This window comes from Myxine glutinosa, chromosome 11, assembly GCF_964187855.1.
Source record: "Myxine glutinosa chromosome 11, kmMyxGlut1.1, whole genome shotgun sequence".
NCBI lineage: Eukaryota > Metazoa > Chordata > Myxini > Myxiniformes > Myxinidae > Myxine > Myxine glutinosa.
The window spans coordinates 5,634,822-5,659,161 of record NC_136271.1 but is presented as its reverse complement, the minus strand read 5'-3'; the positions used below and the strand labels follow the sequence as shown (position 1 = coordinate 5,659,161).

At 42.0% G+C, this 24,340-nt stretch overlaps 1 protein-coding gene across 1 annotated transcript in view; it reads left to right on the top strand.

The window, feature by feature from the left end:
• SLC24A4 (solute carrier family 24 member 4) overlaps positions 1-24,340 on the top strand; it is a 247,878-nt gene that overhangs the window by 87,950 nt on the left and 135,588 nt on the right. The window contains exons 7-10 of the mRNA XM_078765934.1: positions 13,812-13,886; positions 19,758-19,783; positions 19,959-20,012; positions 23,185-23,279. Of these exons, the coding sequence (XP_078622060.1) occupies positions 13,812-13,886; positions 19,758-19,783; positions 19,959-20,012; positions 23,185-23,279 (250 nt within the window). The remainder of the gene's footprint in view (positions 1-13,811; positions 13,887-19,757; positions 19,784-19,958; positions 20,013-23,184; positions 23,280-24,340) is intronic.

Genomic DNA, 24,340 nt, shown 5'->3' with positions numbered 1-24,340 from the left:
TGTTGATTTTTTTTGTTCACTTGATAATTTTTTTGCTCTTATTCAGTCTTTATTCACCGTCAATCAGCATTCATTGTGGTTTCCGGAGATGGCATTAGGTGTTTAGTTTTGTAGTCTGTCGTGTCCTGATTTTTAAAGAATAATCTTTCCATTATTTATCTTTCAATTATATAAATTTACTTAATTTTTCAATTCCTTGATTTTCTTCCCAATTTTCAAGTATTTGATTTTTCAATAATTTTTTTTTTTCCCCCAATTTTCAGTTGTTTAATTTTTTTTAATGTTCAATTTTTTAAAATTATCTATTTTTTTTCAAATATATCTTTTTAATTTAAAAATTTAACATTTTTTGCATCATTTATTTATTTTAAAGTTTCCATTATTTAATTTTCAAATTTATTCATTTATTTATTTTAAATTTATATTACACTGGAAACCATCAGCGATCTCTGATCGCAGCCCTTTAGTTTTATATCAAGAGTTCCATGGACCTATATAATTACAATATTACACATGCAAATTGGAATTCTGACATCTTCCTCTTCCCTACGTATGAATTATCCCTGGAAGGTGAGTAAGCTGCTCTTCTTCCTTTGTGTATAATAAATAAATGGCCCCTCATTGTATGGAGAATATTGTATGATTAGTGTCACACGATGGTTTTCTAATAGCTGAGTCAATAACTAACTGTCCAACATTTACACGTTCTGGTTCTCTTGATAGACATTCCTTCAATCATATATGAGCTTTAGATTTTCACTATTGTACATCGCTCCTTTCCTATGCCATCTCCAGGCATTGCAAAACGTCTTTCCCGGGCACCAGAAGGGGCTCGGCAATGACGCACGCTGAAAGGGAGTACTCAGTTTTCACTCTGGTTGTTTGTTTGTTTTCTTGTTGTACACCGCACCTTTCCGATGCCATCTCCAGGCATTGCGAAACGTCATTCCCGGGCACAGGAGGGGGCTCGGCAGTGACGCACGCTGAAAGGGAGTACTCAGTTTTCACTCTCGTTGTTTGTTTGTTTTCTTGCTTTCTTGCTTTCTTTCTTGTTTGTTTGTTTGTCTGGGCGATATCTCAGCCATCCTTTGAGCTCGGAAGCTGAAATTTCGGCACAGTAGTGAGCAAGTCCTTTGTCAAAAACGGTATTTTTTGTTTTTTGAATAATCAATTAATTAAGGAGTTATTTAATTATTAGCGATTAATTAAGTACTTATTTAATTAATTAAATTCCCTTTCTCTTCTGACCATTAACTCAGGCACCTTTTGAGTTAGGAAGCTGACATTTGGACATGCCAATGACCAGGTGATTTGTCTGTAAAGGGTATTTTTGATTTATTGATTAATCAATTAATCGATTAATTATTTAATTATTTGATTAATGACTAATTCTTTTTTTTTTTTAAGTTACAGATTCAGATGAAATGGTGGTGGTTTATGTGTTCTATGAGGCAATTGATTAATTATTTAATTTTTTTACGATTATTATTTATTTCTTTTCATTATCAATTACTTATTTATTTTCTTTCTCATCTGGCCAATATCTCAGGCACCTTTTGAGCTAGGAAGCTAATATTTGGACATGACAATGACCAAGTGATTTGTCTGTAAAGGGTATTTTTGATGTATTGATTAATCAATTAATCGATTAATTAATTATTTGTTGATTAATAAATTAATTATTTGATTTTTTTATGAATGACTTGTTTAATTAAATTTCTAAAAGTTACATCTTCGGATGAAGCACTAGTGGTTTAGTTATGCTATTAGCCAATTGATTAAGAAAATATTTTATGACAATCTTTTATTGATTTTAATTATGTGATTAATCAATCAATTAGTGTACACCTCTCCCTCCAAATACAGTCTCTATGAGCTGCACGGCGGTATTGCCGGGCGCCAGGGGCGCCCCCGCAATGCCGCGCTGTAGGATATTTAATTATTTGGCATGGGGGCGGTGTACTTTGAATGTATCTATACTTGTTTTTGAATCTTAGTCACAAAACAGCCTTCTTATTAACTGATGTCAAATGCCTTTCCCTGGTTAAAGATCGAGTCATAAAGTTGAATCAGAACTTAAAATGCCCACACTCGATGGTATCGTGGTTCAAGCGTTCTCTGAATCTGGGAGGTCAGCTGATCGATCTGGGAGGTCAGCTGCTCCCATCTGGGAGGCCTGCCTACATGAGCAGGCCTTCAGCAACTTCCGTTAACTCTTCTAAATAATGATGCTTCATAACTTCATAACAAAATGTTCCTGCTTCATAACTTGTCTACTGCAAAACCAATGTTTGTGGTCTTTAGAAATCTAGGGATGAGTGGTTTTGCCTCATCCATGTTTTATGGAGAAATAGTGGGATGGCTCAGATTTAGTAGACTCACCTGTGTATCTTTCTTGTCTGGGTTTGATTCCCAGTGGAATCTGATCTTTTTGTTTTTTCTTTTTTTTTGTATACAAGATCGACGCTCGTGTAAGAGCTAACATTAATGACAAAAAAAACAAACGGCCACATAAGACTAAATAAAGGGAGCGGGAGACAAGATTGGGAGAGATGGAAGCACACAAGTACAACATTTGAGAGCAGGGACATCCGGAGATCGGGAGATCTGTGGGAGGGAGAGGGCTTGGGGGGATGAGGCGTGGGAAGGGGGTTGGAGGGTGGGAGAGGTAAAAAAAAAAAAAACACATGGACACTGCTCGGACTTCCAGGAAAGAAGTCGCTCTTTCAGAAAAGTGGATCTGGGGTGAATAGATGTTTGTTTGTTTTTGTATTAAAACGAAACAGAGGGTAAGATGTTCGAGGAAGTATGGGGTGAAAAAAGACTGGAAAAATGGACCACAAACGAAAGTAAATGGACCACAAATGACTGCCGAGAGGAGACAACAAAGCCTTGAGGCCTGGAAAACCAGGCCTGAAAATGCGACAGGAACCAGCAGACGATTATCCACAGGTATGCACGATTTACACCGAGATCTAACTGGAAACACACAGTAGGCACTCACACCGTAAAATAAAAATACAGTTTTGACAAAAATACAAATGGGAAAATTTCTCAACTTCCGTAGCGTGGAGAGCTTGGAAAAACACACGACCTCACCACAAAACCGGAAGCGGAAGATGAACCTGTCATCCTGATTCTTCACAACCTGTCATCCTGCTCTGTCTTAAACCTGTCATCCTGCTTCCTCACAACAATGGAGTTTGATCATGGAACGTGCCATCCTCTTGAGGGGGTATTTACCCGGCTCTCCTTCTGCTAGGAATTGCTTCTCAGTGTTAAAGACCTCAATGTACCATTTGAAAAGAGTAGGCCATTGTGTGTTAGTACCCTCGTAAAACTTGCACACAATCAGTGGCATAAACTGCACACTTCAGTGATTGTATAAGCAGCAGATCTCATTTGTAATTGAATCCCAGTCAAATACCCATCTCCTAGAGAGATAGATCCATCCTTCCTTTTATACATGGTCTGTGACCCATGGTAGCAGGGTAGCTGTTTTCAGCTACCTCAGGGAGTGACGTCCCTGCCCTATGCGAGTACCTGGTATGGGCGCCTTATCCAGGGTAACGGATCCCCACTGCATTGTGGGGGGAAGCCTCTTTAGGCTAAGACTATGAGAAAGACACTCGGATATCAAACCGCACTTGTAGGTCAGCCTGGGCAGTGAGCGCTACATCGTGGATAAATGTGCCCATGAAAGTCGGTGGTGGCACCAATTTGGGCATCACTGCGCAGCATCTGCAGACAGCTGTGTCCACTTTAGACATCAAGGGAAGCCGTCATCATACCGACGACCTGACCAGTCTGCTACACCTATGTGCATCAGACTTCATGTTGCATTTCCCGCACCTGCAGCCAATGATGCTCATAGGAATAGAGAGTGGAAGAGGGACAGTACACACCTCTATCACTTTGATAGCTTCACTGTGCAGGGTTTTCCCTTCATGGGCACCTGCTCACTTGCTCACCACCCATGTTTACCTGTATAGCCATCGCACAATCCACGATGCTAAGTAAGCATGCCAACGAAGGGAAGAGATTCGTCGAAAGCGACAACTCACACCATCCATCCATTTAAGACTCATGGAGGAGCTGCAACACAAATCATGTACACGTGATAGCGCCTGACTTGACCTCAAACAAACACAGGGTCTGGGACATAACTTTCCAGAGCGCTCTGAAAAACCAACTTATGTTAGCTAATAATGTTAATAATAACTTATGTTAACTAGTGTTAGCTCTTACACGAGCCTCGATCTTGTATCCAAAAAAAAAAAAAAGATCCATCAGTCCATAAAATGAAGACAGTCCATTGATAAGAACATTTCATATAAACGGTCGTGTTAAATAAAGTAAAATAAATAACAGTTTAGTAAGTTATTTTATAAAGGAAATTGCTCAACCAACCTTTGAAATACGTATCAGTGTACCTGTAATTATCAAAGTTAATGTTTCACTTTGACAAAATTGCAGTGGTTTTGATGTAATAAAAGTGCACCTTATTATGTACTTGTGCATTAAATGATGTGGATTTAGAACAAGTCGCGTGCATGAAGTGATGTGGATTAATTGTGGATTATATGTTATGGCATGAAACATAAATGTGTGCACAACAATTGCTATTCAATCACCTTGGAATTCATATTGCTTTAATATACCTGGGGCACCATAGCAGACATTGAAACAGCAGGTTATTAACAAGGTGATGCATAATTCATAGTTTGAATGTTGCTTTGTACAAATGAGGTGTAAAATGCATTTTCATGGGTTTCACGCCTCAATAGACGGTGAAACAACAAGTGAAATGACTCTTTTATCACGTCTTTCCTTGCTCTGCTTTGCTCATGAATTACCCATAGGCTCAGTCAAAGCGTTGCTTTATACAAATGTTCAGCAGGTAATTTGCATGGAAATAACTTTTGCATGGAAGTCAAAACATTATGTGGGCAGGATTTACACGTATTATATATATATATTATATATATATATATATATATATATATATATATACATACATATACACACGCACAGTTTTTGGTCTGGGCTTTCATTCAATTTTATTAAAATTAAAATTAAAAAAAATAAAATTAATTGATATTAAAATTTAATGGTCTTGGTTTGTGTAAGAGCTATGACGCAGAATAATGCGTGACACAACATAAGGGAACAACAGGAGAAAGGGGAAACACCAACAGCAGGGTGAAGGGAGTAAATAGACGGAGACGGACAAACATGGTATGCAGGTTTTTTTGTTTTTGTTTTTTTGTATACAAGATCGAGGCTCGTGTAAGAGCTAACATTAATCACACAAAAAAAACAATTGGACAAACAAAACATACAATAAAGGGAGCGGGAGACAAGATGGGGAGAGAAAGGGAAGCACACAAGTACAACAGCAGAGAACAGGGACATTGCGAGATCTGTGGGAGGGAGAGGGCTTGGGGGAAGGAGGCATGGGATGGGGGGGGGGGGGGGGTTGGTGAGGTATAAAACACATGGACACTAACGATGAGGGGCAAGGGAGAACGCAAAAGTTGGGGGGGGGGGGCAAGATGGATACATAAGCAAAAAATTTGGGAGGGGTGGGGGTGGTTTAACAGGTGTAGAAAAGATCATGATTTTGGATGGGGGATGACTTCAGATGGTGGTGAAAAGCTGAATTGAAGACCTGGAGGGAAGAATTAGATTGAAGAAGAATGGAAGGTGGTTCTTCAGGTGGGAAAAAGGAGAAATGATTGGGAGTGAGCAGTGGTTCTGGATTTAGGTAGTTTCACTAGTAGGGGGTCACTGGTGGACAGAATGCATCCTGCAGATACCTGAGGGTGACAAAGCACGGAGAGGGCAGCCAGTACGAGCCTTGGCAAGGTGCCATCTTAACAAAGCTCCACCAGGTTTTAGAGGAGGGAGACAAGTTTGAAAGCCCATTCTTGAGATTGGACGGGTGTTGTTTTCTGGCTCTCCTGAGAGTAGACACACAATTGTTGCGAGATTTGTGGAATGATCTGAGGTTGTTTTCAGTTGGATTTGCCTTCCAGGAGGAGAACGCAAGTTGTTTTAAAGCAACTGCTTCACCACAGGATTCGGAGTACCAAAAGTGGGAGGATGGGAAAGATAATTGAAGACGAGATGGGTTGAATCTGTGCATAAGAGAGAGCAGGTTTCTGTGGAAGAATTCTCAGGCTGAATTATTATCGGTGGCGGTGGATATAGGAGACTAGTCTTGATGTGTTTAAAAAAAAAAACATTTAAAAAATAATTTCTGCGAATACACGAAGCGTGAATGTAGAAGCAGGTTACATGTGTGAACCGTGAATACGCGGAACCCGCGGATGTTGGGACAGTGATTGTTGAGATGTATATATTTACGTAAAGTCTACACCTCATGGAAGAGCTATCACACAAACCGCACGGACATGTGCAGACAGAGGTGTCAGACAACATGGAAATTGGACTGCAGACAAACACATCCGGTGGATTTGGGGCAAGTGATGCAACTTCCCAGTGCACTTTTGGTACCAGTGGCGACATATTTTGACGTCACTTTTCTCTCCGCAGTCAGCAGGACAATTAAGGATAAAATTCCCCCCTCCACTATGGGATGCATACCGTGGAATTTGTCTGTTCTCTATCCTCTGAAGGTTGAGCATCAGGTGAAGAAACAGCACGGACCATCTTTGTAAGTTGTTGGTATGGCTCGAACAGTGTCGTAATCGAACTGTCGACCTGCCAGACTTGGATCCTACGCTCTAAGCACAATTCCAGTGGGCCTGGTTAGCAAATTTTAGCTCTCATAATTACAATCTGAACACTAACTATGATATTTAAGCAATCACTTTTTACTTATTAAAGAACTGGAGTTTAAAAGCTATTTCTTGAGACATTTATTGAGGGATTTAAAATGTTGTGTATTAGAAAATCTTTTTTGCAGCAATCAAAATGAAACCATTCGATTCAAAATGAAACCAAAACTCCAAACCGATTTAGTTTCCCTGACTTTATCGACTCTTTTAAATACTTGACCCTTAACTCCTGTTAATTGAAAAACATGCCAGTGATTTCAAAATATTATTTCCCTCCTTGAAACCAAATGAGGGATGGAAAATATTTCATTTTCAAAACATATTTATCAAATCTTCATTATAGAACTATTTGGATTGAATTGTAGCCTTAATTTTCTGATGCTCAAAGCAAAGGCTTTTTTTTCTTTACCTGAACGAGGCTCATGGAAGAGCGAGGAAATGAATGAACAGGAAAAGAGGAGAAGGCAGAGGAGGGTAGGAAATGCTGGAACTAGTAAATGAGATGTTCGGTTAGGAGAGGTTAATGGGGGTAAAACAGTAAAACAGATCATGGGACAGAATTGGGGATGACAAAAGATAGTGATGCATTGCTTGCTTGAAGTCCTGGAGGGAAGAGTGAGACAGAATAGCCTCTGGAATGAGCCTCGCTCCTCCATCATTCCATGTGTTTCCGAGCATCGTCCATTGTTCCATGTGTTTCCGAGCATCGTCCATTGTTCCATGTCTTTCCGAACATCGTCCATTGTTCCATGTCTTTCCGAGCATCGTCCATTGTTCCACGTCTTTCCGAGCATCGTGCATTGTTCCACGTCTTTCCGAGCATCGTCCATTGTTCCATGTCTTTCCGAGCATCGTCCATTGTTCCACGTCTTTCCGAGCATCATCCATTGTTCCATGTGTTTCCGAGCATCGTCCATTGTTCCATGCCTTTCCGAGTATCGTCCATTGTTCCATGTCTTTCCGAGTATCGTCCATTGTTCCATGTCTTTCTGATGATCACCCATCGTCCCATGTCTTTCTGAGCATCATCCATCCTTCCATGAATTTCCGAGCATCGTCCATCCTTCCATGTGTTTCTGACAATCTCCCATCGTCCCATGTGTTTCTGAGCATCGTCCATTGTTCCATGTCTTTCTGACAATCTCCTTTCGTTCAAAGTCTTTCTGAGCATCGTCCATCGTTCTATGTGTTTCTGACGATCACCCTTCGTCCCATGTCTTTCTGAGAATCGTCCATTGTTCCATGTGTTTCTGACGATCACCCTTCGTTCAATGTCTTTCTGAGCATCGTCCAGCCTTCCATGTGTTTCTGACGATCACCCATCATTCCATGTCTTTCTGAGCATCGTCCATCATTCCATGTGTTTCTGACGATCACCCATCGTTCCATGTCTTTCTGAGCATCGTCCATCGTGCTATGTGTTTCTGACGATCACCCATCGTTCCATGTCTTTCTGAGCATCGTCCATCGTTCTATGTGTTTCTGACGATCACCCATCGTTCCATGTCTTTCTGAGCATCATCCATCGTGCTATGTGTTTCCGAGCATCATCCATTGTTCCATGTCTTTCCGAGCATCGTCCATCATGCTATGTGTTTCTGACGATCACCCATCGTTCCATGTCTTTCTGATCCATCGTTCTTTGTGTTTCCGAGCATCATCCATTTCCGAGCTTTGTGTTTCCGAGCATTCCGAGCATCATCCATTTCCGAGTTCCATGTGTTTCCGAGCATCGCCCATCGTTCCATGTGTTTCCGAGCATCGTCCATTGTTCCATGTCTTTCCGAGCATCGTCCATTGTTCCATGTGTTTCCGAGCATCGTCCATCGTTCCATGTCTTTCTGAGCATCGCCCATCGTCCCATGTGTTTCCGAGCATCGTCCATTGTTCCATGTTTTTCCGAGCATCGTCCATTGTTCCATGTGTTTCCGAGCATCGTCCATCGTTCCATGTCTTTCTGAGCATCGCCCATCGTTCCATGTGTTTCCGAGCATCGTCCATTGTTCCATGTTTTTCTGAGCATCGTCCATTGTTCCATGTTTTTCTGAGCATCGTCCATCATTCCATGTCTTTCTTTGATAAATCAGAACTACTCATAGTCTACAAGGCATTTGTCTGTAGCTCAATGGAGTACTCTTCACCCCTATGACACATGCAACACAGCATCACATCTGTCTCTCCTTATTTTATTTGAATCTAAATGTATCAACATTATAGGAATCTCCGATGATGAGGCCAAAGCACAGGTACGCTGCTCTCACATCCCAGAGAGGTTGGTGGCCTCTGTTTTAGAATTCCCCGATGCAGGTGGTAGCTTTTCCTTCCCTCGTCTCTCTCCTCTTTTTTGTTCATTCATTCCCTTTGTTATTGCATCCAAGAGTTGCTCCACTGCCCTACTTGCAGCTGTTACCCTCGACCCCTTGTTTTTCCATAAGCCTCCATCTTTCCTGAAAAAAATAGACTATATTTATAATTATTTTACCAAATCTCTTTGTAATTACGCAGGGTTTATGTGAAGCCACTTGTATCAAAGTATAATTTCGATTTTAACTGAAAGTAAATTGCATTATGAAAAAGCTTGGATGTAATTGACTAACTACATATTTTATTAACTACAATAGGAATATCACCTGAGATGGGATGGAAAGAAGGGATAAATAATTATCCACGTAGTTGTGGAACAGATTTCACTGTCTGTCTGGAAATGAGGAAAGACATCTTTGCCAGGTTTTTATATGGCGGGTGTGCTTTGTGGTTTGCCCAGTGCTTCTAGCAGTTTCCATGCAGTGGCAAGGCCAAGTGTATGTATTGTTGTTGTGTGAAACAAACAGCTCAAAGTCTGAGACTCACATCCCTCAGTCCCATTCCATGTATGAAGAAGCTAGCTATCCCATGTGCTGTAGCTCATTCTATAGACGAGGAGATGAGAAACTTGTCACCTCATCGACTGAGCCGAGCTCTTTCTCTGCCCTGGTTTATGTTAGAATTATGGCTTTTCATGTCATTATTTTGGCCACCGAAGGTGGACGTTGATTATGCTTTCACCCCGATTTGTCTGTCTGTGACCAGGATATCTGAAATCGTTTTGGAGGGATTCGGACGAAACTTGGTGTGCAGGTTTGGTGTGTGACAAAGACGAATTGACTAGATTTTGGTGAAGATCTGGATCTGGAGTCAATAATTTTTCAAAGTGATTCGTCACCATTGAGTGATAGGGTCACAAACGGTATATAGCTCGATGTCTCAAAAAGTTATGGACGGATTCGGATGAAACTTGGTCGAATGGTTGGGTGTATGGCACGAACGAGCCGAATCGACTTTGTTTCAGATGCGGCCTGCGGCCTGCGGCCTATCGGTGGAATACAAAACGTAACCTGTTCCAGCCTGGCGGAGGTATGCACTCTACCGAGTACCGTTCTACTTCTGACTGGATCACTGACAGCCGTGTTTTGGGAAATATCCAATGTGATATCAATGATGAATGGCAGCAATGACAGTAAAATTGATAGTCCACGCTTATTCATTGTTTGGTTTATATTTGAATAAGCTGAGCATGACACATGACTGAGCCATTTTACAAGGTTGCTTCAAGTGAAAATTACTGTACTCTTGTTAAACGCAAACTTTTGTTAAAAAATAAACTCCAAACATAAATTGAATATAACGCATAAACGCATAAATTTAATTTAATTTGTTATTTAATTTAATTAAATAACAATCTATATTATAATAGGCTACGGTGATTCTGTCTGTCTGTCTGTCTGTCCAGGGGTGTGGCTTACTCCGTTTACAGAGTAGCTCCACCCATTCTGGGAGAGGCTTCATGTAAACAAATATCCACCATTTTAGTAACTCGAATAGCTTTGAGGCCTGTTTAGTTAGGCCCGTGCTGTCTTTCTCTCTCACACAGGTTTATTTCAACTCAAATTCGATATATCATTTCATTTTTAACAGTCGCTAACATAGTTTTAGACTCGGTTGAAAAAAAACGGGAAGAGAATCCCATGAAAGTTTCCGTTTGTAGAACGAAATGATTTCTCAAAGGCCTGTAAAATAAAGCCCATTCATTGAGTCGCCCTCACGATTTTATCTCAAATTCACCATCTGATTTAATTTTTATCGATGGTTTTAGACTCGGTGTCAGAAATAATTGAGAACATTCACGCACACACGGGAAAATGCAGAGATATATTTATAAAAATCGCGCCACGATAAAATTTAAAAAAAACACCTTTGGAGGCCATTTTCCCCCGCAAAGCGGGGGTTGGCCTTTTTCGGGGACCGTGGTTCTTGTTGTTTTTGGGTCCCCTTTTTGAAGCAATGTTTTACGGCCGGATGCCCTTCCTGCCGCCAACCCTTTTTGTCGCCTTTTACGACAAGCAGGGAATTACCAGTGAACTGGTACTCAATTAGCCGACCTCGGAAGGATGACAGGCTAAGTCAACCCCCCTGGCGTTAATTAAGCGATCGACCGGGATTCGAACCCAGAATCCTAGGATCCTAAGCTGGCACCCTAGCCGCTAGCCCAACACCAGGCTGATGCCAACACCAGGCTAACGCCACGATGATGCACGAAAATACACCGCCTAAAATAACAGTCGGAAAATGTCGACATATATTAAAAATTCGCTTTTTCTTTTCCGTTAAGATATATTACTTTTACTTTTGATGACAGTCGTCACAAAAACGACATATTTCTTCGTTCTTATTTCATTCAACATTATTAGCCGGAAGTAAAACATGTTTCAGGAAATTACCGAGAGATATTTCTACGTTTTTTTTTTTTTTAGTTATGTGCGCATACACTTTAAATAGGTTTATTTGAAATCTTTAATTTTCACAATGTAATTTACTTGCCATTTGTCATTTGATGATTACGAGACACTTCCTCTTGAGGATCGTGACAATTCAGGCATTGCGTGGAAACTTCCATTTCCAAAATGAATGAGACGATCGATGAAGAGGAGAGGAGCGAGGAGTTGGAGAGGGGCTAGGGGTTGGAGAGTGAGGGCCGATTGGAGAGGTGAGTGAGGAGCGATTGGAGAGGCGAGTGAGGCACGATTGGAGGGGAGTATGAGGGATTGGAGAGGAGTGTGAGGGATTGGAGAGGAGTGTGAGGGATTGGAGAGGAGTGTGAGGGATTGGAGAGGAGTGTGAGGGATTGGAGAGGAGTGTGAGGGATTGGAGAGGAGTGTGAGGGATTGGAGAGGAGTGTGAGGAAGTATTGGAGAGAAGTGTGAGAAGGTATTGGAGGGCAGTGTGAGGAGGAGTGGGATTGGAGAGGCGTGAGGGTGGAGAGAGGAGAGTGTCAGGTGGAGAGGGGTGAGGAGTCACATATTATGTGAAATAAATCAATTGTGTTCATTACACCATTTCTGGATCTGATGAATTGCCAGTAACCATTTTGGAAAATTTAATGTGCAGCATCTAAATCAAGATGTCCAAATGTCACACACGTCCATGCCCATGGGATTCCCATGGGTGACCCCACTAGTCTTACTATAATTCACCAAATGTCCGTCCGTCCGTTCGAAGGTACCGCAAAAACGGCTGAACCCATCGCAACGATATTTTGGGTGGGTATTCCTGGGAACCCATTGGAGTAAAATAGGCTATATTGTTTTTCCAATTTTTTCCCCAATTTTCCAGTTTTTCCAAACACAATGGAATACTATTTACCGATATGAACAGTGATGTGGCTTTTGTTGAAATTCGACAAATACTGTTTATTCTACATACCAGGAGAGAGTAGATCGACTCCTGATGAAATCTTCCGATATAAACGTGCGGCAGCGTGTGCAAAGCGACTGAGAAACAGGTGTAGCGGCCGCTTTCGTGTTACAGATTCGGCGCACACTCTTCACACATAAACGTGCGACTGAGAAAGACGTGTCGCGGCCACTTCCGTTTTGCAGAATTCAATCTTTTTTCAAAATGGGCGCCATGTACTGTTTAGATTTTGATGATTTGCATGTGATATGATTCAACGGATGTTTATATGAATCGTTTAAAATAAAAAACCCTTCAATTTCTGATATTTTGCCTTTTCATTTGGGCTTCCCAATTGAAGCCCCGCCCGTAGGGCAGGTACCGTTGCTAGTTTGCAATAATTTGCAAAATGCAATAATTCAATTTTGTATAACGCATAAATTATTGCTGGTAGACTTTAAAACACGATTTAAATGGAACAATATATGTTAATGAAGCTTTAAGCCTTATAAAAGAAACAATTAAAACTCAAGTGTTTGCAGCAAGCGGTTGGGCTCAAGAAAGTCACTCGGTTCACAAATTAATTACGCAAATAATTAATTCCACTTCCACAATGCCCACATCACTGAAGAGTTGCACAGAAGTGAGAGAACTTTATGAGGAAGTGGGGACCATTAGGATTGGAAAAGTGGAAAGAATGCTTCATCTGAATTTGAGTTTCCCTGAAGAATATGACTTTCAATAGTTACACTTGTACATTCATGAGGTGTTGTGGTTGGTGTTTCTGAATCCTCTGAACATGAGACTTTGTAGGATCAAAATAATTTATGACTGAAGCAGAAACAACAAACTCTTGACATCAATGGCTCCCAAGATGATACGAGAAGTGACGATGACTATTTGCACCATGACGACAGATGAGCACCGCTTACTTGATGGAGCTGAATGGAGATCACCTTTTGCCAAGAAAAAATATTCCTCATTTCCCAGGCCTAGTTGTGTTTTCGGAAAGGACAGTTGGTCTTACACCAGACAAATCGTCGATTTTAAGTGGAATGCCCAAAGCATCTCGTCACATGATAATTTTGCCTATGATGTTGTACATTTGTTACATTCATGTTAACTGTGTCAACTGTGTGGTTTTATTTTTTCCTAAAGTCCACGTTACTCAAGTAATATCAGTAATGTTTTCTCATTACCTTTTGATGCTGTATTAAAGTAAACAAAATCATGAACTAAATGTGAAGGAAACCAGCTTTATTCTAATCTGATTGAAATATGTTTTCATTGTATTGACAGGTGGTGAGATTGACGAAATGGTCGTTATGTCGAGATACCTCATTCTACGTCCTGTCGGTGATTGCCCTCATTGCTGTAAGTACAGCTGTCATTGCTCTCATTGTAATAGTTCCCAACGATGAGACGTTTTATTCCATAGTTGTGGTTCATATATTCATTATTTGACCTTACTCCTTATTGGATGTTTGCCTGTTGTTGGTGCGCCTGACTTGATTATCTGACGTAATATGCTGGATGCCAACCACTTGTTTCTGCTCATGATTTATTGAGTGTGTATGTGTGGATGTGTGTGTGTGTGACCCATTCCCCCATGTGTGTGTGTGTGTGTGTGTGTGTGTGTGTGTGTGTGTGTGTGTGTGTGTGTGTGTGTGTGTGTGTGTGTGTGTGTGTGTTTGATGAGATTGTCGATCAAAGGCACACGAGAAAAGGTATTCCCAATTGGCCTTGTCAATAAAGTTTCATCCACAAATCGAGGTGGAAGTTGGAGCAAAATTGATAAAGCAAGATGAGAAATTGAGAAAAGGAAGGGAAGGCAGAATACCATGGAAGAAAATGATAGGGTGGCAAAAAATGGGACGAATTTGGGAAGGCTTCTTGATGAGAGACATTCATGGAATATACAGAAGATCTGTAGGTATGACCTTAAAAATTCTGCCATTTTGCAGATGTATAATATGTAGATTATCCCTTCTGCTCGGAAGTGGGAGGCAGGACTTTAATATTGGGACGTGTACTTAATTATCCTAACGGCCTACTTCTGCAAAGGTTACCATTGCATCGTTAACGTCCACAAGTGATTTTATTCCCCTGCACAATGGGCCGATTCTTTCAAAGACTTCTTTCAAATGAAAGATACAATTTTTTTATGGTGCAAAAAGGAATTACCAGAACTAGTGGGGTCACCCGTGGGAATCCCACAGGCATGGAGGTGTATCGTTGCGATAAGTGCAGCCGTTTGTGCGGTACCCGGGACAATAACTTTAGGCGGGAGTCCAAACCTGAAAATGCTGGAGACCAAAGCTGAAATTGGAAAAACAATATGGCCTATTTTACTCCAGGGGGTCCCAGGATTACCCACTCAAAATTTCGTTGCGATTGGTTCAGCCGTTTTTGCGGTACCTGGGAACAGCCGGACAAACAGACAAACAGACAGACGGACAAACAGACAGACGGACAAACAGACGGACAAACAGACAGACAGACAAACAGACAGACGGACAAACAGACAGACGGACAAACAGACAGACGGACAAACAGACAGACGGACAAACAGACAGACAGACGGACGGACATTTGGTGAATTATTACCAGAATGATGCTTTGCGTTTGGATCCTATTCTTTCATGAATAAAATCCACATCATACAAGGCAGCAATACAAACGGAGATATGAGTAGGCCGCCAGTCTCTTAAAAACAGTGGCAGAGATACCACCGACCGCCCATTGAGCAATTTATTTATAGTGACTCCAAAAACTGAGCTTGAGCTTCTGACCTGAGATTGAGCTTGAAAAACAAACAAACGGAGCTTGCTTCAAAAAAAAATGTTTCGAAAACTCAGCTTGTGCTTGAAGTATCTCAAAGGGCCTGGATTATACAGGGTGACCCATTTTTCTCTGAACAATTTTTAACCCCTATAATTATATTGCTAAGAAGCAAAATCAAACAAATGTTTTACAGGATATTGATACATATTTCAAGTTTTTATGATACAAATTTTACGCAACTCAACCAGCAACCATTCAAGATCTGAAAGAGTAGATTCAAGCGGCTTTTGAAGAAATGACAGTTGGAATGCAACAGAAAGTGGTTTTGGAGTATTTGATAAGTTTGCACACATTGCTTGAAAATTATGGAAATTATGTCGAAATTCATAACTCATTTTCTCGACATTCTTACCCCCAAGCCCAAGCATCCCTCGTTGTCCGTCTCTGTTTTTCTTCCTTGGCCCTGCTGTTAATATTTCCCCATAATATTTCCCCATCTCTCTCTACTGTTCCTTTTGTCATGTTGTGTCCTGATCTATTCCATGTTCTATCTCTTCCACGAGCCTCGTCTCTGTATACAAAAACAAACAAATAAACGAAAACTGGCCGTCAATAGGACAAAGTGAATTCCTTACAAAGGTTTACTTGGCAAGTTCTTTCATGAGGACTTGTATCTAAAGCGCTCCTCATAACTATAATGGTGACCGTGAACCCATGTGCCGCTTCAGCACTTGCTGCAAGGTAACGTCCTGACCAATAGGGGGCGCTTTCCAGGCATACACCCTGTTTATGTGTTCATATCACAGTCAATAGAAGAAGAAGAACCACCTTTAGAGGCCACTTTTCCCCGCAAAGCAGGAGTTGGCACTTTTTTGGGCACCGTGGTCCTCTTTTTGAAGCAATGTTTTATGGCCGGATGTCCTTCCTGCCGCCAACCCTGTTGGTCACCTATTGCGACACACAGGGAATTACCAGTGAACTGGTACTCGATTTGCCGACCTCGGAAGGATGACGGGCTGAGTCAACCCCCCCGGGTGTTAATTCAGCGATCGACCGGGATTTGAACCCAGGATCCTGGGATCCCAAGCCATCACCCAAACCGCTAAGCCAACACCAGGCTTTATAACACAGTCAATGTGGTTTCTGAATTGTAGTGAAACAACTTGCTTTCGTCTCCTGGAAAGCAAATCCAACGGAAGGAAATCTCATTTCCTTTCACAAAGCCCGAAACAAGTGTGTCTCCACCCTCAGGAGAGCCAGGAAACAATATCTCACCATTCTCAAGACCGAACTCTCTTATCTGTCTCCCTCTTCCAAATCCTGGTGGCGTCTGGTCAAATCTGTTTCTGGTGTTTGTTCCCCCTCCATCCCCTCCCTCACCTCAAACGGCTTAACGGCTGACTCCGCACGTGAAAAAGCTGAATGCCTCAACTCTGTGTTTGCCTCTAAATCTTGTGTCCCAAACCCATCCCTCTCTGTACCCACCATACCCAGTCGTACCCAGCTGCTCCTGGACTCTGTGTCCTTTCCTCCTGACAAGGTGGAAAAGTTTCTGTCAACCCTCGACTCTGATTCTGCAACTGGTCCTGACGGCATCAGCCCACGGGTCCTAAAATCATGTTCTTCTGCTCTTTCACTCCCTCTTTCTGTTCTCTTCACCCTCTCTTTTGCTCAAGGTCATCTGCCATCTGCTTGGAAATCAGCCAACATCACCGCTTTGCACAAAAAAGGTGCAAAAACAGATCCCAGCAACTACAGACCAATCAGCCTTCTCCCAATTATCAGCAAAGTCATGGAATCCATCATTGCTTCAGATATTAAATCTTTCCTCTTCTCCAATGGCTTGATCTCTGATCATCAATTTGGTTTCAGACCTGGTCACTCTACTCTGGACATGCTGCTTCTGCTTTCTCAACAATGGATGGAGGTCCTCAACGCCAAACAGGAAATTAGAGCTGTCTCCCTTGACATTTCACGTGCCTTCGATACGGTCTGGCACCCTGCTCTGCTCTCCAAACTCTCCTCCTTTGGTATCCATGGAAATCTCCACGCATGGCTGGCGGACTTCCTCTCTGGTCGTAGTCAACGTGTGGCCCTGAATGGGTTTCTCTCATCTCCTCTTCCTGTTCAGGCTGGAGTTCCCCAAGGTAGTGTTCTGGGCCCTGTGCTTTTTCTGGTCTTCATCAATGATCTCTCTGACTCTCTTGAAAATCCTCTCTATCTCTTTGCTGACGACTCTACTCTCTGTCGCTCCATTCCTCATCCCTCAGATCGGCAGTCTGCAGCCTCCTCACTCTCTGCAGACCTGGACAAAATCACAGACTGGTCAAACAAGTGGAACATGTCTTTCAATCCTGACAAATCTCACACTCTTACAATGTCTCTCCGAAAGGACCGACTGGACAACCCTCCCATCTACTTTCTCAACAATCCTCTCCAAGAAGTTCTGTCGCTCAAGCTTTTGGGTCTCACTATCTGCCATGATCTTTCTTGGGAAAACCACATTTCCAAGCTGGCCTCCAAAGCCAGTCGCCGACTGGGCATCCTCCGTCATGCGAAGTCCTTCCTTGGCACACCTGAGCTCCTCACCACATACAAGGCTTTCATCCGCAGCTCAATGGAATACTGTTCCCCCCTCTGGGCTGGTGCTCCTGCCTCACACCTTGCTCGGCTTCACGCTGTTGAGGCCAAAGCTTTCAGAATCATTGGAATCTCCTGCGATGTAGTCAACGCCGAGGGCCTTTCACTCACTCACCGCAGGCAGGTTGGTGGTCTTTCTGTCTTCTACCGACTCCTCTCCGGCCTTGCTCCCCCAGCTCTCTCTGTGCTCTGTCCCCCCAATATTCCTTCAGGTCGCACAAGATCTGCCTGCAACCCTCTTATGGTTAAACTGCCAAAGTCTAGGCTCTCTGCTCACCTTCACTCTTTCATTCCCCTTTTCTCCCGCCTCTGGAACAAACTCCCCCACTCCCTTCAATCCCACTCCTCCCTCCAGGTCTTTAAAACAGCTGTTCACCACCATCTCTTATCTTCCCCCATCGAAAACCTTGATCTTTTCTACCCCCGGTAATTCACCCCAGAGTCCTTGCAGTGTTCATATGTTTTAATCCTCTCCCACCTCCCCCCAAGTCCTCCCGATGTCCCTGCTCTCAAATGTTGTGTTTGTGTCCTGCCCCTTCTTCCCCCTCTCTTTTGTGTCCTCCCCCCTCTCTCCCCATCTTGTCTGCCGCTCCCCTTGTTTTTTGTGTTTTGTGTGTCGGTTTGTCTTTTTGTGTGATTAATGTTTGCTCTTTCACGAGCCTCGATCTTGTATACAAAAAAAAAAAAAAAAAAAAAAAAAAAAAAAATGAATTGTGGGTAGCATTGCCCAAAAGGCTTCTCTAAACTTTAGGCTGACTGATTACGGAGAGTCATGTCGCAGCTGATTCCGCATGTTATTTCTATAGCAGCTGGTACCGCGAGTTTTGGCCAGTTACTTATTTTACAGACTGAAACTGGAAGTTGCATTTTAACTTTAATATCTTCTTTCCCAGCTGCAGTTTGTTTTAATAGGATCAATCAATATGCGAAGTGCCTTACCTTACCAAGGTTCCAAGTGAATCAATATTACAAGTCAATGCCGCATGCCATTTCTCTTATATTACTGAATTATTTAATGGTCGGTTAAACGTATTTTGTACAACTACTTTTGGCTACATGAGGGTGTATTTGATGATTCGAGTTGCATTAGATTGAAACAATGATATTCACAGTGTTTGGGTTCAAACATGTTATGGGTTCCGGAGAATCGTTCTGCTTCCTCTGCAGTTTGTCTTGCAATCCGTGTTCTCTCAAAATCCATCATGGTCACGTGATTCTCATGTGGATGTATTAGTATCCAAGGTATGAATTCATCCTATAAGTATACATGGAGGACTTTGAGTCAGCCTACAATCAATATACACTGTAATCTTGTGTGTACGTGTTGTTTCACATTGAGAAGTCCGATCAAAAGCTACCAGAGCTGTGAAACAATCGGCGATGCAAATTTGCTGAGCTGTAAAGTTACCTGTAAAGATAGTAGGAGCAGAAACGGTGGATACAAGTTTAATACTGTATAGGTACTTAGAATCACTGGGTATAGAGGAGTACCATGGACATTGGCAGGACTGGCAGGTAGTTTAGGTAGTATGGATGTCAGCATGATGTCCCACTGTCAACTCACTGCTGCACTCCTCTTCCTCCACCTCCTCTTCCTCCACCTCCTCTTCCTCCACCTCCTCTTCCTCCACCTCCTCTTCCTCCACCTCCACTTCCTCCACCTCCTCTTCCTCCACCAACCCTTGGTGAAATTCAGTTGATTCACTGATATATATTTATTTAATGTGCTGTTGATAGACCACAAGCATTGTGGGCCAAATGACCTCTTCCTGTGGCAAAGTTCCTTGTAACGATGTTATTGTGTTTTTTGTTGTTTTGCAGATCATTTATGACGGAAAGGTTTCATGGTAAATTGGCTGTTCTTTATTTTTTTTAAATACTTTTTCCTTGTGATATGTAATGTTATACCATTGGTTCGTGTGAGCAAAATCAATGTCTCACTGTGCACGTGTCACTGTAAACCCATGACTAAGGATGTGCTGGAATTGTCCTCTTACAGTGCTGTTAAATGTTTTCTTTCAGGTGGGAATCTCTATTCCTTGTTATCCTGTATGCAGTATACATCATCCTAATGAAGTGAGTAGATTGTTGAGTATGACTATTATAAATACAATGCAGAATTTAAAATGTTACAAAGACACTTAAACAAAGGAAGAACTTATTTGATCCATAATGTGTGGTGTATTATGCAAACTCAATCATATATTTGCTTCACTTGTATTTTTATCACCTCCATGCTTTTGATCTACTAGAAACACCTGCTCCCAAGATGAGGGGACAGGTGAGATGCGGGGAGAATTGGTTTTGTGCCTGTGGTTAGTAATACCTCTCGCTCCTGCAGGGGTCAATAGACCAACTGCACAGGCGAAAGTTGCAAGTCGTCTCCGCATCCTCGCGAAGTGGGAGAAGGCCATGGGGAATGATGTTTTGCCTACGACCTGGCCCTGGTTAACCCAGCACAAAAGCAAAATTTTGTGGAGATCTGCCAAGCTGTTTTTGATGCAAAAAGATCCATACATACAAATACATATACAGTCACGTGAAAAAGTAAGTACACCCCCATGTAAAGTTTTGACTTTTTCAACATATTTCAACATACAGCTATTTGATCTTCATTTCAACAATATTGACAGATAAAGGTGATATAATATAACAAATATCATGAAACATTTACATTTTGTAGTCCATTGTATAATTTAAATAAACATGAAAGCAAATTTCGCATGTGGAAAAAGTAAGTACACCCTTGGCTCTAATCGGTGGTATTGCCCCCTTTGGCAGAAACAACCTCAAGTAGGCGTTTCTTATAACTGTCCACCAGTCTCTGACATCGACTGGGAGAAATTTTTGCCCACTCCTCCATGCAGAATTCTTTCAGCTGTGCGATGTTTGAGGGGTTTCTTGCATGCACAGCTCGTTTCAAATCCCCCCACAACATCTCGATGGGATTTAGATCCGGGCTTTGACTTGACCATTGCAGAACCCTCCATTTCTTTCTTTTCAGCCATTCCTTGGTGGGTTTACTGGTATGTTTAGGGTCATTGTCATGTTGCAAGGTCCACCTTCGGTTGAGCTTCACCTTTCCGACAGATGGCCTCACATTATCCTCAAGCACCCTCTGGTACAATGAAGAATTCATAGTGGATTCTATGATGGTGAGCTGCCCAGGCCCTGATGCAGCAAAGCTGCCCCAAACCATAATATTTCCACCAGCATGCTTTACAGTTGGTATCAGGTTCTTGTGGTCAAATGCTGTCTTTGGTTTTCGCCAAACATGTCTTCTGGTACTGTGGCCAAATAGCTCTACCTTTGACTCATCTGTCCAGAGCACATTGTTCCAGAAGTGCTGGTCTTTGCCTCGGTGTTCACTGGCAAACTTTAGTCTTGCCCTGATGTTCTTTCTGGACAGCAAAGGTTTCCTCCTGGCACACCTCCCATGTAGATCAAATTTGTGCAGCCTCTTTCTAAAGGTAGACTTGTGCACTTTGACATCAACAGTGGCAACAGCTACCTGTAGGTCCCGTGATGACATTCTGGGGTTCTTCGAGACTTCTTTCAGCATCTTGCGGTCTGCTCTCAGGCTGCACTTGCTGGGGCGGCCTGGCCTGAACAAGTTGGCAGTTGTTTGGAATCTTCTCCACTTGTAGATGATCTTCCGGACAGTCGAATGATTGATTTCAAATTGTTTGGAGATCTTTTAAAATCCCTTCCCAGACTCGTAGGCATCAATAACCTTCTTTCTGAAGGCCTCAGAGAGCTCTTTTGATCTAGGCATGGTGACGCCGCACACCTCAACAACAAAGAGCAAACCAAACGAAATGTCTGAGGTTTAAATGAGACAGGTTCCTCCAAGATCCTCTCTAACGATGTTCTAATCATTTGCACCTGAGCTGGTGCACCTTATTCTAATTTTAGGTATTTGAAGTAATGATAAATGTAGGGGTGTACTTACTTTTTCCACATGCGACATTTGCATTTATGTTTATTTAAATTATACAATGGACTACAAAATGTAAATGTTTCATGATATTTGTTATATTATATCACCTTTATCTGTCAATATTGTTGAATTGAAGATCAAATAGCTGTATGTTGAAATATGTGGAAAAAGTCAAAACTTTACATGGGGTGTACTTACTTTTTCACATTTTTTTTTGTTTGTTTGTTTTTTGCATTCAAGATCGAGGCTCGTGAAAGAGCCAACATTAATCACACAAAAAGTCAAACCGACACACAAAACACAAAAAACAAGGGGAGCAGCAAACAAGATGGGGAGAGAGGGGGAAGGACACAAACACAACATTTGAGAGTAGGGACATCGGCAGAAATGTGGGAGGGGGAGGTCTTGGGGGGAGGTGGGAGAGGTATAAGACATATGAACACTGCAAGGGCTCTGGGGTGAATTAGCGGGGGTAGAAAAGATCAAGGTTTTGGATGGGGGAAGATAAGAGATGGTGGTGGACAGCTGTTTTAAAGACCTGGAGGGAGGAGTGGGATTGAAGGGAAACATGTGACTGTACATTTGCCAACTTTTAGTTGCCATGATTGATGCTGGGATTTAAGTGCCATGCTGCTGGCTCAAAGACATTATTTCTAAAGATACAATGAGTTGTTTTATGACGACATGAACAACGACAACAGCACTCGGTGGAGCGCATGTAGCCTCGCCAGGCTGAACAGTTTACATTTTGAATCCCACTGATGGGCCGGATGTGCATCTCTCAATGGAATCACTTGAAAAATAAAAACTAAAAACTATAGGATCCAGATCCGGATCCGTATCTTCATCAAAATCGAATCAGTTAGACTTTGTCACACACCCAACATGTCCCCTAAGGTTTGTCCGAATCCGTCAATCATATTTTGAGATAACCTGATCACAGAAAGACAAGCAAACCGACAGGGGTGAAAACATAACCCCTGTCCACTTTTGTTGGTGGAGGTAACAAACAAGACAGCCTGCTGACACATGCCCTCAAAGGAAGTGTGTGCTTCATAATGCAGCACCCCTTGCTAACATTTTGAAATCAAACCTCAGACCAGACAGTGCGGAGGCAAGAATGCTATCAAATGAGATATCCTGCAATCTTTAGATATCCAGATATTCAAAGGAACCCAACCATTCCCATTCTACAAAATGTAATGCTGACAATTAACCTTGCACAATAATGTTTGAGAACTCGTACAATTTCGGAGAAGGCAACCAAAGTAACATTAATGTTTAAGTGGTTTTTTTGTGCTTTGCCAGGTACAACGTGAGACTTCAAAAGTTTATCATGAGCAAGATTGAGAGGCAGGTTGATGCCTCCAGTGCAAATGCCAACAGCAATGAGATGGAAGATGGTGAGATATACTGTGTATATATATATATATATATATTAGTGGGGTATGCTTACACATCGGGTAACCAATAACAAACCGTGCTTCGTATGTAGGTACATAATAAATAGAAGCTTTATGAATATAGGCAAGCATCACTGGCCTGCTGCTAGATATCAATTTAGGTTTATTTATTTATTTAACGGACGCATTGACAGTTTTCACACAAGTTTTCATTCAGATGTTTATTTCACAGTTCACTGTTATAGAAATTACAATTTTCAATTGCTAGATATCGATTGAGGTTTTATTACTTGCGAAAATCGAAGATCTTTCAAGTATATTGGTTGGTCTTCTGCGTTATTCTGTCTGTCTGTCTGTCTGTTTTTGTCTGTATGTCAGTCACCTACAGGTCACAATTTTCAACTGATCTTCACCAAACTTTACCAAATTGTAGAGTTGGTCATAAGCAAGAAGCCTACTGTTTTTGGGGTCAAAAGATCAACTTTGTCAAATTTCTAAAATCCTCAATTTTCATCCGATTTGAAGAGGATTTGCATATCTGGTCACTGAATTCAACCACCAATTATATTGTTACACGTGTGGGGGTAGATGATGAATATCATAGGAAAGTTAGGAATGTGTAAGTTTTAGTATGCTCCGAGTGCCACGAAGTCACCTCGACGTAAATTAAGTTAGGCCGATTGTCCGGGTAAGTGTTTAGATGTCTCCACACGGAGGAGTGCAGTTGTGCTAATTAATTATAGGGTCTGTAAGGTTAAATTCCCTGTACATGATTGCCTCCCTGTGGTTTTTCCCTAATGTTCTTGTTACATTCGGCCAGCCAGGAAATCAAAGGGCCACCACAATAACTGCAACGATCGCACTGTAAATGGTCTCATTCGCTCACAACGTCGCCAAGGCTAACCAACACCCAGCACATTTGCCGATCGGCAAGAGAACGACGTCAGACGAACATTCCCAAACGGAGATTAGACCCCGACGAATCGTAAAGGGGAGGCCCATACTCAGGCCTTCGTGATTGAGTAGCGCTCGGTGATTGGACAGAGTGTGTGACGTCATCG